General features: G+C 26.9%; 2 protein-coding genes across 3 annotated transcripts in view; one reads left to right on the top strand and one right to left on the bottom strand.

Annotated features, from left to right (window-relative positions):
- Nucleotides 1-333: 333 nt before the first annotated feature.
- LOC100161230 (mitogen-activated protein kinase 1) lies at nucleotides 334-10,860 on the bottom strand. 2 transcript variants are annotated; one of them, XM_001952071.5, is made up of 9 exons: nucleotides 10,640-10,860; nucleotides 10,393-10,535; nucleotides 6,380-6,506; nucleotides 6,201-6,311; nucleotides 5,889-6,023; nucleotides 5,625-5,741; nucleotides 5,382-5,549; nucleotides 5,117-5,305; nucleotides 334-2,910 (listed from the first exon to the last, which is right to left on the bottom strand). In XM_001952071.5, the coding sequence occupies exons 2-9, from the start codon at nucleotides 10,518-10,520 to the stop codon at nucleotides 2,800-2,802; spliced, it is 1,086 nt and encodes a 361-aa protein (XP_001952106.1). In that variant the 5' UTR covers nucleotides 10,521-10,535; nucleotides 10,640-10,860; the 3' UTR covers nucleotides 334-2,799. The 2 variants fall into 2 exon arrangements, with proteins under 2 accessions (XP_001952106.1, XP_029346949.1); XM_029491089.1 differs by lacking the exon at nucleotides 10,640-10,860 and having other exon boundaries at nucleotides 10,393-10,633.
- Nucleotides 10,861-19,478: 8,618 nt separating this feature from the next.
- The window catches only part of LOC100574920 (NCK-interacting protein with SH3 domain), a 5,265-nt gene continuing 729 nt past the window's right edge, over nucleotides 19,479-24,014 (top strand). The window contains exons 1-8 of the mRNA XM_008186099.3: nucleotides 19,479-20,066; nucleotides 20,419-20,603; nucleotides 20,666-20,857; nucleotides 20,977-21,090; nucleotides 21,507-21,821; nucleotides 22,355-22,557; nucleotides 23,529-23,632; nucleotides 23,699-23,923. Of these exons, the coding sequence (XP_008184321.1) occupies nucleotides 20,045-20,066; nucleotides 20,419-20,603; nucleotides 20,666-20,857; nucleotides 20,977-21,090; nucleotides 21,507-21,821; nucleotides 22,355-22,557; nucleotides 23,529-23,632; nucleotides 23,699-23,923 (1,360 nt within the window). The 5' untranslated portion in view covers nucleotides 19,479-20,044. The remainder of the gene's footprint in view (nucleotides 20,067-20,418; nucleotides 20,604-20,665; nucleotides 20,858-20,976; nucleotides 21,091-21,506; nucleotides 21,822-22,354; nucleotides 22,558-23,528; nucleotides 23,633-23,698; nucleotides 23,924-24,014) is intronic.

Raw genomic sequence — 24,014 nt, 5'->3', positions numbered from 1 at the left:
ATTATTTTTATTAAGTAAAATTGATCTAGTCGTAAAAAACATTTTAAATTCGAAAAGTATAAACTTTTTTAAAAATGTATTGTTTAATTTTTTAATTAATGAGTTACTTCTAAAAAATTAGATATTTCAAAAAATCATTACTCCTTAAGTTTTGGTTTTAATAATAGATACTCAATGTCCATAATATTATACTATAGGTATTTAACGATTTATAAACTAACACATTGTCAATCGTCAGTATATTTAATTTAATAAATACAAATTACACAAACATAGGTAAAATATTATTGCCAAATATACTGATAATATGTAATGACAAAAATATACAATACATATTTTACTCCTCCATATATTACTTAACAATCATTCAAGTATCAATTTTATAACAACAATAAAGTTTGAAAAAGCGAACAATAAATAAAATTAATGGAATAATGATTATTATAAATAATGTAAATGCGATATTACTTTAATAATTTACATAATCATAATAAGTTAAACACAATAATTGTATAGTATGTAGTTAAAAAACAAAAGAGCACATAATATCATAACCAATTCAATTGATTAAGGTTATTTGAATAAAGGTAAATTCTTATTTTCTTTACTAGTTGCTAATTATAAATGTAAATTTGTATATCAATAACAGTTATTTTGTGCTCGTTTGATAGTAAAATATTTGCAATCACATATAAACACAAACAATTAATATAAATGAAAATTATGGTTACTTAAAACTATTTTTATTGCTATTATTTCTAATAAAATTGAATATGGTAAAAGTAAAAAATATAGAAGACACACATCATCAAAAAATCTTGAAATGATTTGATTTTATTTTTTACTGATAATGAAACAGTTTTTAAAACAAAAACTTTCCAGTACATCTAATTTTTTGTATGAATTTTTTCATACTAATAGGTAAGTAATTTATCTTATCAAGTAAAAAATATTGTAAGGTTTATAATTTTTATTAATGAATTAATATAGGAATAAAAATAATTATTATTTTAGCATTTATACCAATAATTTGTATGTGTACAATTATTTTACTTAAGATGAATAAATACTACAAACATTTATTACAAACATTTTTTGAAAGTTAATACTTAGCATTGTTCTTAATTGTCCGGCTTTGTACTTAATTATTTAATTAAATTTAACTTTGGTTTGAAACCAGATGTATTGAAACAATTGTGAAACAATTATATCAAACAAAATTCATGTTCAATGGAATATTACAAAACACAGATTTTAATGAGAATAATTAATATTCAAATTACAATAAAAAGTATTAATTTGCGCGGTGCGCTTAAATAAGTTTTTAAACATTCATTTGTATATCAACAATATAAATTGAATAGCATTTGTAAGCTCTAAGACATATAACAAAAGTTATCTAGATTTTTATTTAGTTAGTAATAATAAATAAATATATAAAATGATAGGCCTCTGAGAACACATTAAAGTAATCAGTACGAATCGTCAAAATACAATTTGGTCGCTAAATATATACAGGGTGTAACAGAATTAGATGATAAATATAAATAATCTTGTAATCAATTTTGTTCTCATCAATATTACATCTTTTTTTAAACAATTAACAATTATTTCCATACAATATCTAAATTAAAAACATTTTCTTACAAATAATTGATAAGAATAAAAGTTATTACATAGTTATTAAATTACATCTGTCAGTGTTTTCTGTAACTCCTGTATATTATATATATTACGACATTTTAATTTCGTTGTTTTGACTGAACAATATGTTTTAGTAGTGATTTTATAATGAATTTTACTATCACATAATTTACTGAATGTTTCATTTTCAAAATTAAATTTTTAAGTTTTATAAGAATATTCCTTAAAAAATACCATTAATTTTATTGTTAAATAACAACAAAATTGTTTACAATGAGCAAAACTAATAGATACGAGAAAACGGTCAAGTATTAAGCTTGGAAGATATATTGAATTAATAAAAATAAATATACTTATATATTAAACAATAGCAAAAATTATTTACAAAATGGTTTCAAAGGAACGTAATCACTCAATTGAACTTTATTAAATGTTTAATCGACTTTATTTTCAAAAATAGGTCACTTACGGTATTAATAGCACAATTTAAATTTTTTTTTTTTTTTGTGAAACAGAAAGAATTTTAAATCTTAAAATGTGTGTAATATCAATAAGTTTTATTCATTAATTACTCCTGAATTCAGCTAACAACACAGTTTTACATTGATTTAATTTCTAAACATCTAATTAAATATTAGTAAATATACTGTATAAGTACCATGAATATTATCACAAATGACTGGGAATGGGGGAAGTGGCCGGATGGGAACAAAAAAATTTACACTATTAAAATTCTAGCTAAATATTTTTTTTATCATAATGCAGTGATTGCCTTTAAATGATCACATTAGTAATATTAAATATTTCAAAACTAACAATATTTAATTTTATCACTCACAAGGAAAATATGTTTTGGGCAAATACTTTATAAGGCTAATATCCGATTATGTAACAACAAATTTGATAAAAATCAAATAATATAAATTAAATATTAAATTTATAATAATAATAATACATACAATTTTAACTACATAATAAGTCGTACTTAATACTAAGATGAATATTTTAATCTTAAGGATAGGATTATATATTGTAAAGAACTGTAAAGAAGCGAGAAATATATCAAATATTGAAATGCAATATAAGTTCAAAATTTAGAAGAATAAGAGTTTAAGCACTGTAAGGAATTAAAAATATATAGTATCCATATTTTGCCTACACATTTTGTTTGAAATTCACAGTTTCAGCAAAGATCATTTGCTTTAAAGTTTCTCTGGGTAGATCATCTAACTCTGTAGCGAATCTAAACGGTTCTTCTGCAACAGGCTATAAAAGGTAAAAATAATTAAATCATTTTTCATAATAATAATTTATTTAAAAACAAATAATTAAAAGATAATAAATACAAATTAACACATTTGCTGCATGTATACTTGCTATGGTATAACAATTGGAAGTTTATAAAAAAAATCTTAAAAATTGAAAAATTAAAATATCAATCTACAACTTAACAAATTCCACATTACTTATGAAATAAAAATTATATTAGACGCTAACAAAAAACTAATAGTTTAATAGTAACACTGACTAAATTATAGTGCATATAATAACAAGTTACATGACAGCAAATAGGAACATTCAGCACTTGCAACAATGCAAACATTTAGTGTCTCCGCAGTGAACATGTCAAAATAAATTGAAGATCAAAAAGTGATTTAGTGTTATTCTGTTTAATTGACACTTTTTTTTAAAAAATTTTGTTTTAACCTATTCAGTTAAGCGTGATTAAAACAATGGTGAAGTCTGACTTAGATTTAAGTTATAGCTTTGAAGACTGAGACCCACCTAAAGTAATTTTAAATAACAAACAGAGAGATGTTTCAATTTTGATTGTCCGAAAGAGTGACCACACCGAGTATTTATGAAGATTCAAAATAGCTATAACTAATAAATTAAATTTGACCGCCAAAATCCAACTTAACCATTGTTTTGGGCTTAACTACATATGTTATATAAAAAAAAAAAAAATGTTAAAAAAAGGTGTCCAGTAAAACAGAAAAAAGTTCCCAAAAATTATTTTAAAAAATTTAAAGCACATAAATCAAAATTTAACCATTTCTCAATTTTTCTATTGATAAATTATCAATAAGATTTACTTACTCTAAAAACAATAAATAAGAGAAAATCCAAAATTGGTCTAATAAAAACTAATTTAACATTATTTATTAATTTATCTTCTATAATTGTTATCAATTAATATTTTGGCTAATATGACATGATTATATGAAGTATTGAACATTCTCTAATATCCAACAAGATACGTACATATTATTTAATTATGAATAATTTTTATTGAACTTCTAATCTTATACACTTTCCATTATGATTTTTGAAAGTATATATTTTTGTATTAAAACAATAGTTCTATTCAGAATGTACGTCAATGTTATAATTTTAATAGTGAAATTAAATTAACACAAATTAATAATGTAAGTCATTTGATATTAACAATACTTTGAAATACATTATAAGGATAAATAATAATTAATTATTGATAACATCATTAAAATCTCATTGTAAATGGAATATTAAATACAATTTTCTCAGATTTTCATGTAAAAATAAACTACTTCAAATAATATACATACATAATATAAATATTATGAATACTTCACAATATCGATAGCCCAGTGGCGTAACTGGATTAAAAACTAGATGAAGAAAATTTTTTTATTAACCGAAACCCTCAATTCCCCCCTCCTTCTATCGGGTTAAATATATTTTCATTCTATGTTATATTGTTTGTTTTTACACAAGTCCTAAAACTCATTTTGAGGTTTGAAAAATAATTGTAGGTTGTAGGTGTTGAAGATACTCCTCATATTGATAAATAATACTCATGTACATAAGAGTTCATTAGTAAAAAGGTGTACTGTTGACATATCTGTGTGGTGGTGGGGGGGGGGGGGGAATGATACTCTCCCCCACAAAAATAACAGGGAACAAGTGCACCCCCTGTCCACCATAATTATGTCATTGTCGATGGTTATGTAAAACAACCTTGTAAGTCAATCTTATCTTATCAAAAAAAATGTACAGAAGTGATTTAACAACTACAATATGTATCAGTATTTGTGATTTATGATTTTTTGTACTTTTCTGCTGATCTATTATGTCAATAACATACAGGTAACATTTTGATTATTTTATCAGTGAACTCAATAACAGAAAAAAATCAATAGTACAATGAAAATATCTACTTTGCAAAATGCGTTAGAAAAATAAAATATCTATATGTCCCACGAGAGAACATGCCATTCCTGCGCATCCAACATTATCCTGCTGTTGAAACTGGTTCCCCTAGAACAGGGTGTCGCATGCGAGAGCCAGTTTTGGTTGGTGCACGGCATGATCAACCATGTGGGACAGAGTATATACAGCTCAAAAAAGGCTAGACGGTTTGCTCCTAGCCATTGGTTTACTATCAAGTATTAATTTTAAAGAAGAACATATGTAAATAAAAATGTCATACCTCATCAGCAGGGTCATAATACTGTTCAAGATATGGATGTGCCAGAGCCTCTTCAACTGTGATTCTGTTATGAGGGTTGAATGTCAGCATTTTATCCAGCAAGTCCAAAGCTTTTGGATCAGCTGTTGGGTAAAGTTTTGAAAATGCTATTTTTGGTTTGAAGGGCAACGATTGTAAGTAACTCCGAGCCTATAAAAACAAAAAAAAAAACATAATTTCGCCAATTATTTAAGAATTATACAACATTTGGAAGTTAATCACATACTTTATCATTAATAATACACAATAAATCAACTGCAGTTGGTGAACCAAGTATTCCCAATATATGATTTAACTGATCTAAGTAATGTTTACCAGGAAATATTGGTCTGTTGGAAAGCATTTCAGCTAAAATACAACCAACTGACCACATATCTATTGATTTTGTATATCCCTGGAAAATCATTTAAGATGTAATATTTTATTTCATTATTTCATTTTTTTTTAATCAATTATAATAAATCTTTACTTTGGAATTCAACATAATTTCAGGAGCACGATACCACCTTGTGGCTACATATTCTGTAAGAAATCCAGTGTGATCATGATCAGGATCTGCCACTCTTGCAAGACCAAAATCACATATCTAAAATAAATAATTACATACATTATCTCAAAAAACTTTGAATACAATTATTTTAAACCATGCATTAAAGCTTATGAAACACTTTATTAATACAAAATATTTTTAAATTATTCAAATATTCTAAATAAATAATATAATAATATATACTTTGAGATCACACGTTGTGTTGAGAAGCAGGTTACTAGGTTTGAGATCACGGTGGAGGACATTTGCTGAATGTATATATTTAAGCCCTCGAAGAATTTGATAAAGGAAATAACAAATGTGATCATTGCTCAGTCTCTGAAATATATCCAAGAAGACAAATAATCAATTTCTACATTTAAAATAATCATAAAATATATTCTCTTGTAGAATAAAAGAATTTATGTATTTTTCTTAACAATTCTACAATTTTATTTTTTGTAGCACAACAAATATAATTATGAATATATATTATTATTTATTATTTCAATTCACCTGAGTTTTTAAAAGCTTATACAAATCAGTCTCCATCAAGCATTGAACAATATAAACATCTTTCATTTGTTCAATAGTTTCCGCTCGTAAGATATTTCTTATATCAATTATCTATAAATAATAATAAAAAAAATGTAAGCAAATGAGTAATAATATAGAATATGATTTATCATACTAACATTTTCGTGTTTAAATCTAGTTAATATTTTAATTTCTCGCAATGTTCGTTGACAATATGTTTGATGTTCGAATGGAGAGATTTTTTTTATGGCAACTTTGCAATTTGTCTCATTGTCAAATGCCGACCTGTAAAGTGTATTTAAAATATTTAATTAAAATATATATAGATATTTTTAGTAAAAACAAACACATAAATCTTGATATTTTCATCATAAATTCAATAACAATTTGATTTGAAAACAAGGTTTATACCTAGAGAACATTTTGATTATCAATACAAAACATTTCACTATTGTATATTTATTACGGTAAGAGTAAAAATAATATAAATTTAGTTGTTAAAATCTCAAAAAACATAAAACAAATCTCTGTCTTGATTTTAATATTGAACAACTTATTATCAACATTCTTTCTAGAATAATATTCATTATTGACTTGAAATATTCAGTTTATTTACTTATTTTTGCAATTATAAACTCAGAAATCCTTAAATGTTTGATTAAGAATGAACTCCATTAACAATGGTAAATAATATGAAAGACAATCAGTGATCGATTTTTATTTATTGATTTTCTAATGTTGACAGTTTAACAATAAACTTTTGTGATGACGGAGACAAAAAAAAGTACTAGAATGTTTGTGCAAACATAACTGGAAATTTACTTTGTTTTTATTAAACTATTGCAAGTAATTATGGACTAAACAAAAAATGTATAGGCAATTTATTAATTTAACATTTATATATACTAACATGCATACCTAACTGATTTAGCTACCTTGTAGATATATAGCCCAAAATGATTAAAACCAAACACCAGAAACAATTACATAAAAAGGAACAAATTCAATTATTTTTATTTTTCATCAAAATTCAATCACCAAAACAATATTGAAAAGTTGGTTCTTAAAAAAAAAATTGAATACATCATTAAAACTATTATTGTAGACAACTTGTCAACACAATTGCAACAATAATAACAAAAATTAAACATGGAATTTTCTATTCTTTATTTCAATTTGAATAATACTACCTATATATTAAGTAATATCAATATTTAATGTATATTATTATAACTATTATAGTTACTAAAAACATTTATGACATAGTAAATGATCATTGCTATAATAAACATAATTTATATATTAAGCAATTTATGATGAATTATGGTTATTACAGTGGTTCTAACAAGGATTTTGAAAAGGGCCGAATAATATTTTTGAAAATAACTTGTATGCAGCATACATTTTTTTATGAATCAAATAAGGATAATAATCAATTTAAAAAAAAATTATAAGTCTATTCTTATAAATCATTAAATTTATGAGCGCAATAAAAGAAAAATTAAAATTATATTTACTAACTATTTTGATATTGATGGATGGAACATTTTTTTTCTTGCAAAAGATATTATATATTATTATAATAGCAACAGAAAAATATATATATTTCACTCTAAAATGTATAATTAAATTTTTTTATTGCAGGCTGCATGTAGCAAGCGACTTGTGGTGGGTACTACTGTATTAAATAAATAACATTTTCCTAAAAAAAATATGGTCTAGGTTTAAACAGTATATTATGCATATTAAAAGATAAAGGTGAGTCCTCCATTACATCATAATTTAAACATTTCTCTGTTAAGTATTTTATATAGATACGACGTCCTATTTATAACAGATGCAAGTAAGTGATTTCATTCTATCGTTTTGTGAAATGTAAAATATGTTTATAAACATAATTGAAAATTTATTCTGATCCAAATAAAATATTCACTATAGGTACATGGTACATACTAACTTGTATATATTCTTATAATTGTATTTTTTTTTTATATATATAGGTATATAATATTCTATAAAAATAAAATATAGTGATCAACAAAAATAAATAATTAAACACTTCAAACTACTTAGTCAGAAACTTGGAAATTGAATATTTTATGAACTCTATTATCGCAGTAAAAAGTTTTGCAAACTTAAATGGATGAAATATAATAAATATGATAAATACAAAAAAAAATAGGGAATTGCTTTGCTATATAGATTTCAAATGTACATCGTCATTGTGTAAGTCTCTGTAATGGATGTGTACAATTTTAATTCAATGATTTATTCATTCCTTACAAAAATGTTTCTGAGTGGAGACTGTGTAGAAAACAATATCATGTCTAAAAAAAATGACATATAGTATAAATATTTGGTTAACATTTTAAGTCTTTACGGTTATTAATTTTTGAATTATAACAAAAAACAAAATATAGGTACTTTGTCAAAACCTGATTAGGTGCAGTGGCATCCAAACAGGTTAGGCAAGTACTGCAACTACATGTGTTCTCGAAGGGGGTGGGTGTAAATTAATGGTATCACAGGAAAGTTTTTAAATTTATAACATAAAGTATAGTCTATAATAATTAATTAATTACAGTTATTAATAAGTGAGTAACTGATTTATTCAAATATCAAATCAAAACAAAATGTGTAAGGGTACGCTTTTAATCTTAAAAAAATGGGTTAAAAATAACTTTTTTTGTAACTGCGTGTGCTCTCAAAATACTTCTGTGCGTCTCTGATTAAGTGTATTTATTTTTGTTTACATAATTATTTTGAAAAGTATTTGAAAGTTTTTACCTTTAGTCATACAAATTACTTTCTAAAAATAACTACACTTATGTTTAAATAAATTATGTAGTTGACTACCAATGTTGTTATAACATTAATATTACATTAGGTATTCACTATTCGTAGATAAAATAGATGCTCCATAGATGGAGGCATGGAAAAATGTATTTTTAGTTTCAGCGTCGTATGAACCAAAAAAGTTTGGAAATTGCTGTGATAAAGTTTAAACCAAATAAAATAAAAAATGTTCATAGTATAATAATAATTATAGATATATTGAAATTTAGTACTTTTATCTCATATACCTAAAGGAAATATACAAAATAAATACTAAGAAACCAAAATTATTTTTGAATTTCTTTCATAGTTACATGAAGATGTCCACAGCAATAAGATTTTATAGTGTTCATAAACTGAAAAACAGTACAATAGGAACAATGTTATATAACTAACGTAACAATTCAACTTTTCTAAAAAATAATATAATATAAACTGTGGTAATACATTATTTTTAAATCTAGAATATTCAAATTAATTACATAAATGCAATTAATTATGAATGTTACTTTCAGTATAGCACCTATCCAAGAGATCGTAATCATATTTAAATATCCAGGTTATTTTGTTCCTAAAATGTTTAATACTTTAGACATAGGTACCTAACGAAAAAAAGTAATGGATTTGACCAATATAATCAAGTGGTTAGAAGGCTAAAAGTTATTCATATTTTACTATATTGATAGGTATATAAAGTTATTAGAGTTACTACTAGATGTTTATGGTTTATTATTAAAATAAAATATTAATATCAGTTTCAAAATCATTGTGTTATCGTATTAATTTTATACGATTTAATTATATTAATTTAATATAATTGTATTCATCGTATTTGTAAGTACCTATAATCTATTTTTTTCATAATAATAAAGGTAGTTGATTTAACATTACAATTTTAAATTAATACAATACGTTATTTTACCTAGTAACATTCAAATGAGGTTAAGGGTTAAAATTTTAAATGACGGGAATGTTTTCAATCTTTAACTATTAGATAGCTACGAGTTTAAATAATTAGAAATAATGAAAATATTTAATCTGAAACCCATAGTAGATCTACAAAATAGTATAACTAATAATAATAATGCAAATTGTCTAATATAAGTTTTATCCAATATTCACATTAATTTGAAGTGAAATCTAAATCAGAATAAATTAGGCACCCATGTACAATGTAAATATCCAACCACTAAACAGGATATTCAACATGTAGGTAGGCAGAGGTCCGAGATAATGTCCACAAATATGTGTGCCACTCAAACAATTTAATTCATGGGACGGTAGACCTTTACAGGCACTCCAAATTTAGCCAGACACTGTGTTGACTTGTACTTACACGACCATTCCGTAAGCTCCCTCGCCGATGTACGACAGATTTGTGTACCTCGGGCCGACGTCGAATATCTGTCCCCTGACCATCTCCGGGTTCGACTGGCCGCCGCCGACAGCATTGTCGGATGACATAATATCCACAGCACCCTGTGGGCAAGTCAACGTACACCGTTAGGAGAAAAATTACATTACGGTACGCGGAATACTAATATTGTCGTCCGGCTGTCAGACCAGAGCAGTCGTGCACTCACTTGTAAAGGTAGTACGACGAAAAGCTCGCGGCGCACAGGACGTAAGCTGCTCAAAAGCCAATTGCGCGTCTGTCAACGTGTGCGTGTGTGTGTACTGCGGGTCTATGTGTGCGCGCGCGCGCTACGCTCAACACTCGCGTAAGTACGGGAAAGGGTGCGTGTGCGAGTGTGCCTTGCGTAATGGGTATGCACTATGCGAGTGTGGGTACGTGTTTGTGTGTTCGCGTGTGTGTCTGACGTCCGTGTGTACGTGAATGCGGGCGTGTGTGTGCGTGTGTGTGTTGATGTGATATCCACGTTTGATTGGACATCGAGAGATAACGCGCTACCGGGACTTTGACGTCACTCTCCGAACGATTGGTTCTCAAAATCGTCGGTCACTCGTGATAACGATACGTTTTGATATCTCCGATGGATCTTCGCAGGAAATCAAAGTTCGGATCTTTGTTCTAATCATTTACTATATAGTACATTTTATCAGATTTTTGAATGCCTTATCACGACGTCTTGGCGTCTTGTTATAAGTATGGTAGGAACCATAGTAAGTTAGTTCTTTTCTTATAAGTAACATAAAGTAACTTCTTTAGAGTTTAGTTGGACTAAACAAATAATATTTATAACAAGAAATATTATTACTAAAAATTTTTAATTGATGCATTATATGCCTAAGCAGGAGTATGATTTCATGTTTCTGGGTAAGGAAAATAAAATAAGCAATATGAGTTTTTTTCAAACATTTTATGACTAAAATTCTTTCATAATAAAATGTTCAATAAAAAATGTAATGTTTATCCTTTTGAACTTCAAATATATATTCATTAAAACAATGACATGCAATATTTTTTTACAATGATCATAATTTATAAAACAGTTGTTGCTTAAAATTAATATACTAAATATATATTATAATATAATACAAATAAAGATTAACGATTGGCTTTGTAAACGACACCTATATTAGGTAATTATATTGAAATAGGCTGAAACATGGATTTAAATTTTTGTAGAAGCATAAAATTACATTTTAAATGAAGGTAAGGTTACACAGATGATATAGAAGTTAGAACTATTATACTATTTTAATTTTGAACTAATTTGAAAAATTTCGTCTTTTCTAATTTAATAAAATATTAATAATATTGTTCATTGATGATTTGCTTTTCTGGAATAGGCTCTGCTTCCGCGGAGACAGTGGCGTAGCCAGGAGGAGGGGCTAAGGGGACTATAGCCTTCCCCCCCATTGACTGTGTTGACCTTAGAATTTTATCAAGATTAATTAAAAATTAAAAATTGTAAATAAAAGACATATTGAATTTGTATTTTTTGTATTTTTTTGTGAGACTTAGCTCCCCCCATACAAAATTCCTAGCTATACGCTACTGCTCGGGGCCCTGCATAAATCAGTGATAAGTGATAACAAAATAAATGATGAGAACATGATCCATAAATCTTATACTAGTATAATGACTATAATCACTGACATTCATTGTAAGATCTATAAAATGAACTGAAAAATGTTTTCTTGAGAGATTCATTTGCCTTCCAAAACCATCGTCCGATGGGAGCTGTTTTTTCTCTGAACTATTATCTATAGGAGGGGCGGCCAAACGGGCAATCGCAATCAACAGGTCGATTTCAAAGTCCGTCTCCCTATTTTTTCGAAATTATTTTATATTATATATTTAGAAGATAGAGATAGATAGATAAATATCTTGAATACCTGCATGTTTGTGTAAAATGATTTATTCGACAAATATAAATTTGCCCGAACCGTATTTTAGCTGAAAATGATGACAACAATTTTGGCCAAACTATATTTTAGCTGTTGGCTAAAATATGATTCTGCTAATACACATGTTCAATTAAAAATTTTTTGACTGAAATGTTGATCAGACACAATATTTTCGGATCGTTAAGCTTTCCCCATTGCGCTTATTTAATAATATTTTTTAATGTTGTATATTATTTTCAATCGATTGAATTAAAAACTTAAACATCTACCTAATAAATATAAATTTAATATTCGTATTATTTGAAGAAACTTAAAATTGTATCAATATTATTAATGTTATTATATTGTCCAATATGTGAAATGTATATGTAGCTATAGTTGGCCCTATAATATATTATTTTGTTTGTACTTAATCTCTTTGTTTGCAAATACTGGTTTTGATATTTTTAACTAGGTGCCTACTTACCTTTCAAAGTTCCAAATATAAAATCATATTCATACGTAACACGATACACAGCCACACAGGTGGATCGTGGATGACGAGAAAACTGAGAACTAGGGTATAAAAAATGTGTGTAATCATGCATGAAATATTAAACATAATTTTTTATTACACTTTGTCAGTGTATTATAAAAATAAAAACATATAAGCTGCATTTTATTTAAAATAGAAAATGTACCTAACCTATTTTTGAAATTAATTAAATGTATTACTTTCTTTGATGAATTATTAATAAGTAACTTTATGAATTTTCAAGCCTTCAAGGTTTAAATTATTTGTGTGTATATTTCGAATATTGATATAATATGATATGAATAACTCATTCAAAAATTATCGTAACAAAACAAATTTAGGAGAACATATTATATTAATACAAACTAACAATTTATTATCCAACCTGTGTAAATTAATCGGGTAAATAGAGTACAGAATATTCAAGTGTTTAGTCGAATTTATTATATTAAGGTTTAGTAAGTTGAATAAATTACCTATTACTAATTAATCTTATGTTTTTCCAATGATACTTTTTCCACTCTCCCCTATGGGCCTATCACATTGTTAACCATGAACGTTTGTGAAGTAGGTACCTAGTTAAGAGAATGCTATAGCACCCTGTGCAGGTGTCATATTATTAATACATTTTTAAATACTGTGGTCCGTAGAGGGAATAACGCTTATAGAAATATATATGTATCTATAGTAGATAATATTGTATTTTTATATTTATACAGATAATATTATATAGGTATATCTGTGTACCTAATATAATGTATGATTATCTCATATAACGTTTAGGTATAGCTATTCTCTCTAGGTATAGCCGTATAGGAATAGGAGTATACGATTATACGCAGTGTAAATAAAATACTGGCGACCTTGAAACACTGCCGCCATGACAACGAGTAGGTGTACTTATTTAATCGTTGGTTCGCGCAGGATCAATATGATATCATCGTCGTAGTAATAACGGTAAATCACCTAGCTATAAGTGGCCATTAAAATTTATTTTGCCATTTCTTGCCGTACAGATTTTAAGGTAGCTACCTACATTTAGGCTGACACGGACAGTCTCCACTCAGAACCGTTTTTCATCTCATACCTACAATGATGTAGGTACCATTAAATTAAAATTGAACACATCCATTACAGTGACTTATTCAATTACGAGGTACACCCGATAACTACTATACAGTATAGTGAATTTTTTGGTTTTTTAAAGTTTGTTTTCTTAGTAATTTTATTATTATAATAGATATTATTTTTACAAATTTTTTTTTTAAGACAAAATCATTTTTGATTTTTGATTAATAATTATGTACTTACCTAACAAAAAAATTTTTAGTAGTTTCCGTCGCAACTTAAATCGCAAATTTTTCATACCTACCTACATTAATAAAATTAGACATAGATGACTAGCAGACTGTCGGATAGGCTAGTCTACTGATAAAATAATGCCTCTTCATAAAAAATAAAATGGTATTAGCTAGTAGTTTGGTACTACTTAAACAGATGTTTATTATAGACCTGAATGCCTGATAATGTTTGAGATTGGGGTAAAGGGAACGTTGAAGAAGGAGATGTGGAAATGAAAATTTTTCATATATTCTAATGTGGTGTACAATTTTCAGGTATTTGGTGGGCTATACAACGGTTTAGGGGGGGGAGCTTAGCCATTTATTATAATAATTTATCATGTTTCCCTAATAATATGATAACATACTACACCTTATACATATTATTATATTTAAATATTTAATATTATAGGAATACCTATAAATTATAATCGTGCGAATATAAATTTTGTTGGCATTGCGTTTGTATAATAAATATGTCACATTGTCACAAACGATTTATCAACGGTTGAAGATAACTTATTGAACACTATTATCTATAAGTACCCGTTTTGCCGGTTTTACCAGAATTCAGCCATTGAAGCATAGGTATACTTATGAATTATGATATAATATAATTACATTAAAATTTTGAATTTTTCCAAATAATTCTTTTCTTTTAAAATTATGAGCTACATCATTACCACCAATTATATAACATCAAACCAGCTGTACCGTACAGCTGGTTTGTTCTTTTAAGTGTAAATATTATATACTATATAGATCACAATTTAAGATAGTGCCATCTTAAATCGTGTACTAGATAGACGAATTTCATTCAATCCAGATATTGTGATTGTTGTTTCGCAAAACAAAAAAAAATCCTAGACTTTAAAACTTAACCTATACATTATAAAAGACATTTGATTTAAAATTTTAGAAATTTATCACACACATATATATAAAAACATTATTTAGATTATTAGATGTATTATTCTAATTTATAATATATTTTACATTTTTTTTTAAGTTGTTTATTTTATATTATGAAAGTATACGATTTGGTTTCCAACCCCTCCCGAATTTGTGTATACTGTTGTATACCTACTTATATTTAATATTTTCATAATCGTCTTTTTTCTTTACCTATATATTATCCATGGGTGTAACTATAGGATTGAATAGTTACAGGAGCTATAGACTGCTAGAGACCTATAGAAAACCAAAGTGTAAAATAACCCATGAGGGGTAATTTGAGCCTCAAACAATTCAATAACATTTAATTTGACTTTCTAAAAGATATTTTTTTTGATTAACGTAGACAAACTTATATGAGGAATCTTGTATTAAATTTTAAATTTTAAAATTTAAAAACAAGAATTTTTAATTCAAAATAATTTACGAATTTTCGTGTTTTTTAATTCGAACTTTAAATGCTTATAAAAAAAATTGTGGGTGTATTTTTAATATTTTTCAACTGCAGCCATTGTAACAATATATTAGGAACCTTGCATTACATTTTCAAGCTTTTTGCCCAACGAATAAAATTGTATTGATATTTATAGAAAAAAAAACCTAAAGAATTGGAAACTGAAAATGTCAGCTCATATCAAGTCAAAATATTTTGGAAGTCTTATGGTGTATACAAAATGTTAATATAAACATTTAGTGAAAAATGCATGTATCCACGGTAATTTGTTTTAGTTACCACTGGCGTAACTAGGGGTGGGGGGCTTAGCCCCTTGTATTTCTATTTAGCTCTCCTATGAGGTTTTACTTTTTAGCCCCTCCTTAGACTCGTAATTAAAATCCAAATCGTTGCGAAAAAAAAAAATACGTAATAAATTATTATATTATAAAATATGATATCATATTAATATAAATTATAATTGACATTGTGTACAGTGTAGATATGTACCTACCATGTACAAATTTATCGTAATTTGTCATAGTTTTCGGGGAAATAATGCGTTTATATATAATATGGTGTATAGCTTATCTGCTTATTCCATATTGACTTCAAGCTTACCCCTATAACGCCCCTATTATATATAATATTAATATATTATTTTATTACCTTAAAATAGTTGCCCGTGTCCCGTATACATTTGTATACCGATTCTTATAAAATTATAGTTACCTATATTAGTTGTATCGCAAATTCGTACAACAGTGGTTGAATACTATTATATAATCATTTTATTTTCCAATTCTCAGTTCTCAATTAACTGTGTGTCTGTGGGCTGTGGCACTCTCTGTGCAGACTGCAAAGTAGATACCTACGTAGGTACTATTACAGACTGTCACAGCCATTATTTTTATTTTTGAGTACGTATACGGTAAATACGTTAGATTTTATTGTAAAAAATTATCAAAATCTTCAGTTTATTCAAATTAAAAAAATCAAGTAGTGCTAAGAAAGAAGATGGCCCAAAAAAATTATGGTTTACATTAAATTTTGGTTTTAGCGGACTTTTTGTAATAGCTAAATTTCAGTGAATCTTATAAGGGGTGCCCCCACGTGTTATTTTACACTTTAGTTTTGTAGGACTCTTTAACCCCTGTAACTATTCAATCCTAGTTACGCCCATGTTAGTTACAACAAAAAACCAAATCGATTTTGTCGAAAACCAATTTTGCGTAAAAATTCCCGTTTTTCCTTATTTATTTTTTTTGTTTTTCACGGCGCTTTTAAAATCTACTGGTAATTTTGACCTCCCCAATGCTAGTTTAACTTTCCCATCTACACACTAAAATAAAATTTATTTTAAAAAACACAATATTGTAAAATAAATACATGCATCACTCCACTCAGAATCTAAAATAACGGAGCTGCGACAGACGCTATATTCTGTAGAATAATATATAAATTTGCCGTCTACACGGACGCAGAGTAAATTTAGAAATGATAATTAGAAAATAAAATAATTACATATAAATATATAAAATTACTTGTCCCGAGTGATTCGTCATCGCCTAGCCGGAACCGCTGAAGCTATATGAGTATGAAATTTGGACAGTAGTTTTGTTTTGTGATGTAGACACCCACTTAGAAAGGATTTTTCAAAAATCAACCCCTACAGGGGTTAAAAGTGGTAAACATAGGAAAAATTGATAGATTGATGCTCTGACTGATTCATTCACCTTATCACCAACTACACTGTGTCTGCAATCTAACGCAGGTAGATTGCTTACCTGATAATATACTGCTCGCATAACCATAAGCGAAACTCACCCGGCATCTCCACGCGACATGGCCAAAAATTGAAATATAATACTGTTTTGCTTCGATGTGCACAGCGAATTACGCCTAAACGGAGTCAAAAAAAATTTCCGGGCAACGCCGGGTTATTCAGCTAGTAATAGTGTATTCAACCACTGTACGGGTATGTATATTATTATATAATAATTAATATAACTATATTATAAGAATAGGTACGCCAATACGGGTACCAATTTAAAGATAATAAAATAATATAATTATATATATATATATATATATAATAGGGCTGTTATTTAAGCTTATATAATAATATTCAGTCTGTGCTAATATATGCAATAAGCTATACACATATTAAACATTGCACTATAATATGCGATTTGTAAAACTGATCGTTAAAATGTGCATGGAGTGATTTTCAATAATTGCAGGTTGTTCTGCAACTACCATCGTATATAAACCACGTTTATATGCAGCAGTTAATGCGCATTGAGTTAATCCAGGAGTTGGGTGCATATAAACGCATTTTTAAATCGCATTAAACTAACGCGCATTTATTATTTAATTCGATTCGTCAAATCGAATTAACTCTTACTCCGGGATCAAGAAATGCATGTAAACGCTTTAATGCGAATTAATTTTTTCGCGGGAATTTTAAAAAAAAAATTTTAAAATTGTTTTGGTCATGGAATACAAAGTATGAAACATGGACTAAAAAACATTGGCATTGACTTAAAATTTTACCCGACCTCTGATCTTAATATTTTAGGTGCATAAATAAACCCGCTCCCTCTATAACGCGCATTAATTCAATTCGCATTAAATCAATGCGAATTAACTGCTGCATTATATAAACGTGGTTGTAAAATATGTACATGTCTGTACCTATAATCTAGGTTATAGAATATAATATAATTATATAAATTATTGTTCTATAATATACTTCACGCTAACATAACGTGTTGCCCGGCGTGTTGTATAGGCAAAGTAGGTACATGTTACTGCGGTGTTCAATATTGTCCATAATTACATAATATTATTTTTAAATCGTCACAAGTATACAGCAAACTCCGTTCGCCGAGAAAATGTCGGTTAGGTTAGCAACCACACAAATCCACGCTCTTTAACGCCAGTCGTATGCGTCAAGTAACCACACTCATACGGCGAACGGAGTAAGGGTGCAGTATGATACATGTAAACATGTTTCTGATATGATGTAAACAGTCAAATACGAGATATGTGCACAACGAAAAATCGATAAGATTAGTTAGGTCTTGAGGTAAAACTATGCATTTTTTAAAATTAAATCAATAAAATAATTCAAAAATACTATTTTAAGTGTCAATTTATTAATGTTAAGAATAGTCGAGTAGACATTTTTTTTTTTATAATTTGGAATAAATTGAAGTATTCACATAGTGCGTATCGTTTAGACTAACTTTAGATTATATAAAATGTAGAGAAATTAGTCGATACTTAGTACAACAATTTGAAACTATATTTTTTTTGTATGAAATTATTCAACTAGAAATAATTCAAGTTTAACCCGTATTCATGAATCGGTGTAAACTCTTATCAGTATAGTGCTGGGTTTAAGTTTGGTTACCCATGGTCAAAATTTAAAAAAATCAACTGCAGTAAAATTAATGAAAAAAAAAAAATTGGGTCGGGTTAGGTTAGGTTAGGTTAGGTTTGGCGCAATGGCGCTCGCAGGCAAATGCATTTCAAGAAGCAAAATAAAAATTCTAACAAGTTAGCTATAAGTCAGTTATACATTTTTAAACGACAAAAAATAAACAATTTTTTTTTAATTTCCTGGTATCCAACGTTGTAAATGTTAGAGCTTCAATATTTCAAACGTTCATAAAATATTTATGTGACATTCCAGACAGTTAACAGTCCACGGCGATGACCTAGTGCCCTAGTGGTTGGTGATAAGTGACACAATTAGCGCCCTGTGAACTGGTGACCCTGGCGGATGAGCTGCGCTTCGATTATTGTCCTGTGATTATACTTATCAATGTTCATTCTTTAATCTATGGTGCGCTCCTATTCGTCCCGCCGGTCGCCAGCTTTGTACTCTGTACCAGTGTACCACGATTATAAAGAACTTTATAATCGTGCAGTGTTCTATTGAACTATATAATAACTTATATATTATAATTTACAATTATTATGATATATAGTTATTATATAGTTCAATGGTCTGTCTGCACTCACTTTACAACTTAATATTTAACACCCATAATATTATCGTCTTCATGTTGTTGTTTACTGTATAAGTTATTACAATCACGATGTTCTCGCGGATTACAATTTTTCAATAATTATCAGATTTCTTATCTGCGGTTTTAATCATTTTAAAAAAAACTCAGTTCTCATAATCGGTCTGTTATTCGGTATTCCGGTTATCTAAGTAGATACTTAGTACAATATGATATTACACTATTAGTACTATGTCCATGTCAAATAAGCTATATTGTTCAGTGCGAGTAAATAATATATAATATTTTCATTATTAATACAAAAAAAAATTTATCCGGGCCTAATTATCATCAGCATAACCCATAAGAATTTAATGATTTATACCTAATATTATTATATTTCGTCGAGGACAAAAATGAACGATACATCAGAAAGCAGTAAGCTATAGATAAAATCATAATTAATAAATATTATTTTCCCACATTATTAACTAACACTATTTTTGTGTACTGTTTTGATAACAATTCAATATACTTCTCTACATTAATACATAATAATATATTGTAATGATTGTTTGTGCCGACATTTTTCTTTTTAATGTTAGGAAATTTTGTATTATTATTTATAATATTATGCTGCATAAAATGTCTCTTTATGGACAGTCATATCCTATAATAAAATGTTCACATAAAAGTTTTTTTTAGAGACTAAACAGTTTGCAATTTATTTTAATTTCTAAGACCTAGTTTTATAATAATTGTAATTATATTAATTTTTTATATTGATTAGATTATGAGATGCTTCAAGCATTGTATGATTACAAAGATACTTCATCCGAGAGAACACTAGATTTCAAAATGAATGATGAGTTTTTCATTTACCGAGATGTTGCTGATAAAAAGAGTTGGTGTTTAGTTATCAACCATACTGGTGATTTAGGATACGTGCCATATAATTATGTTAAAACCATTTATGTAAGTAAATCCAATTATTGTTAATTACCTTCATGTTTAATTAATTATTTAAATTTTATCAGGTAAAGGATACTCATGTATTAAAATTCCTAGAGAATTGTCTTTTGGCAGTTCATCAAAAACTTGATGTGAATGATAATTGTTCTGATAAATTTAAGCTATATGAATCATTATTGAGACGACAAAAAAAATTCAAACAGAAATCTTCATTTAATACACTGGATACGCCAATACAGTGCAAAACCGTTGATAAAGTATTATTATTTTGCTTATACTTTTATATTTAAATAGTTAAGTAATGTAGGTACCCACCTATGTTATATAATTGAATATAATGAAATATATAAACACAATTTTTGTATTATGCTTTCAGGGTAATCAATCAGAAACATATGAACAAACATTAAATGAAACTGGAAATAGTTTAAGTGTTTCAAAAAAACCAAAGGAGATAACTATTCCAGATATTTATGAAGTAGTGCAGCAAGTATGAACTTAATATTAAATATTATAATGTTGCATACTATTTCTATATAATATAAATTAATATGAAATAAATCTCTTAGACTTATAAGATTTTTGAAGTCTATCTAATATTTATTCGAAAAAACAAATATCAATACTTATATTTATTGATACAAATGTTAAAACTTTTAAGTTATTGTCAAGCATTCCCCCTACCCCCAAAAAAAAAAATGCAAAGTTATTGAACTTAAGCCAAACTTATTAGAAAGTATTTTGTGTAATACAATAATGTATAGACATAGTAATTGTTGTTAGTTAATAGTAGTTTAAGCTGTACATAATAAATTATATCATATTGTTTTTATTTAAAAATTATTTGAGACATTTTTAATTATTGTATATAATATATATAAATATATAACAATTTTGCTGTTTTAGGTAAGAAATCATACAGGATTGTCATACAACTTTTCTCAAATAGCTGTTTCTGTTGTGATTCAATATTTGTCTGATCTAGTTGATGAATCAGCAAAGTCTAGTCTCAATAGTGTACGCGAAATTATTGATACTTTTCCTCCTACAAGTGCAACATTACCAGTGGAATGTTTGGAAAATACTAAGGATGGAAAATGCATGCAACAGTTATTGGAATACTTAACAGCTGCTAAAGAAGATTCACAACAACGTTCATGGCAAATATTTGATGATCATGTTCAAATTGAAGAATGTTTAATTGAGCTCACGAGCATCTTGGTAATCAATTATTCTTATTATATTAAATATAAAATTATATCAGTTGTAAATTAAATAAAATTATATAAAATTTGTAGGTACCTATAATACCTATTATACCTATTTGATTAAGTATTTATATGAAATAATTAATTTATTATAATTTGTTACATTTATGAATCATAATATCAAAGCTAATGTTTTTATAGTGCTGAATATAGTTTTTTTTTTCAATTAACCAATTATTTTAAATTAGATTTAGTACTCAACATTATTTAAACTCTTCTAGATGATACAAATTATATATTTTTTATTTTATTTAAAAATCTACTTTTTATTACAGTATTAGTAAATATATATATATAGTAAATCGACTTTGGTATCGGTATATAGAAGGATTTAAAATTCTAAATTGGGATAACAATTTTTCCTTTATAATATATTTTAAACATAAATTTGGAATGATGCGAAACACTAGAATTAATACCAATCACTATCACAAAATGAACAGCGTACCCTCTTTTGTAATAAATATTTTTATTTTATTTTTATAGAAAAATGCAGATCCCATGGTCATAAATCATGTTTTAAAAATCGACCAATATACATCAATTAATAATTTATTAGAATATTATCAAATGGAATTACGATGGGTGATTCAAAAACATTTGCTCAACATATTTTCAGAATTATGCAAACTTAATTTTGTTGTTGTTGATATTATAATTAATTCCATACTGCCAATGGAATTAGCAAGGTACTTTGTTGATTTTTATAGTAAATATTTTAAATTTACACAAATAATTTGATATTGATAATCATGCATTAGTTTAATTTTAATCAATAATTTATGGCGGATATTGAATTATTCAGTTTTCAATTTTTAATAATAGGTACCTGTAATAAGAGAATGTCAGCTCACTACCTATCGGTTTTCTCTTTCAGACCCATATAAACATGGTACAATTGCATTTGGTTGATCAAATTTTTAGTTAAGAACATAACCTGTGTTACTATGTTGGCTATTTTATGATATTTTAATTTGTATGTAAGTTATGAATGTGTAAAATATTACAATTTAAAAATTATCGTAAATTGCAGAAAAATGTATATATCATAAAAACACCAATGTTGATAGTTTTCTCATAATAATTGTATTTAAATCAGAGTGGCAATTACTATAATTGTAATAGGTTACCTATATGATATTTGATCAGAAAACAACATTGTCCCAATGTCTATTATTATTTATTATTTCTATCAAAACATCTGATTATTAAAATTCTATTTTTCTATTTTAAATGCTTACATTCACATTGTTCCAATAATTAATATTAATTATTATAATTTGAATACATACTATTAAAATATATTAAATATACAATTAATTAATTAATTAAAAATATTAATTTTTTTAGTTTCATTAATATATTATAATATAATATTAAACACCTTGTCTATTGGATAAATTTGTTTGAATGTTTATATAATTAAAAAAACTTATTGGCCAACTATAACCTTATGTCCATACTCATAAGTACCTGACCCCTCATTCAGGTCCCAAATAATATTGATTATTTTTGACTTGTGTACACCTAGAGCACTTCATTATTTTCTTAAATAATATTGCCTACATTGTTGAAATTAGAATCTAAAATATTAGATTTTACATTTACTACACATTTTGTATACTGATTAATGACAAAAAAAAACCAAAATTATGTTTAGAGATATGCAAAACAACAAAGAAGATTTAAACAAGCAAGTCATTCTTTCTGAATTTCTAACACTCATTTTATCTGTTGGAGAGACTTTACCAATTTCATGCTTTGGTAAAACATTTAATTAAGATTCATCTCTAAAGCTTCCGATAAATGATTTTGGTTTTCATTTTTTAGAATATATGAATGTGGACTTCGTTACCAAAATACTAAGTGATATAGAGGACAATGAACTGAAATCTTCTGATGATGAAAAAAAGACTGAATGCATGATCAACTTACTGTTGTCTTATAATCTTCAGTTTCCCAAAATCGAATCAAACATAACTTTAAAAGGGTTGGCCCAGAGAGACAATGCTAAAGTACTTACAGAAAATTTGTTGATTTTACTTAATACTGAAAGTTAGTACAATGATTTTCTAGTGACAGATAATGTATAAACATTAACCATATATTACATTATATAAAATATACATTTTAATAGAAGATCCAG

This window comes from Acyrthosiphon pisum, chromosome A3 (genome assembly GCF_005508785.2).
Source record: "Acyrthosiphon pisum isolate AL4f chromosome A3, pea_aphid_22Mar2018_4r6ur, whole genome shotgun sequence".
Taxonomy (NCBI): domain Eukaryota; kingdom Metazoa; phylum Arthropoda; class Insecta; order Hemiptera; family Aphididae; genus Acyrthosiphon; species Acyrthosiphon pisum.
This window is presented reverse-complemented; position numbering and strand designations above follow the sequence as displayed.

Excerpts from the sequence above, each read along its gene's own strand:
- LOC100161230 (XM_001952071.5), bottom strand. The coding sequence starts at position 10,520 with ATGTCATCCGACAATGCTGTCGGCGGCGGCCAGTCGAACCCGGAGATG. Across the intron at positions 5,742-5,888 it reads ACACAACGTGTGATCTCAAA|ATATGTGATTTTGGTCTTGC; the intron begins GTATATATTATT and ends TATTTATTTTAG. Across the intron at positions 5,550-5,624 it reads AAATTATGTTGAATTCCAAA|GGATATACAAAATCAATAGA; the intron begins GTAAAGATTTAT and ends ATGATTTTCCAG.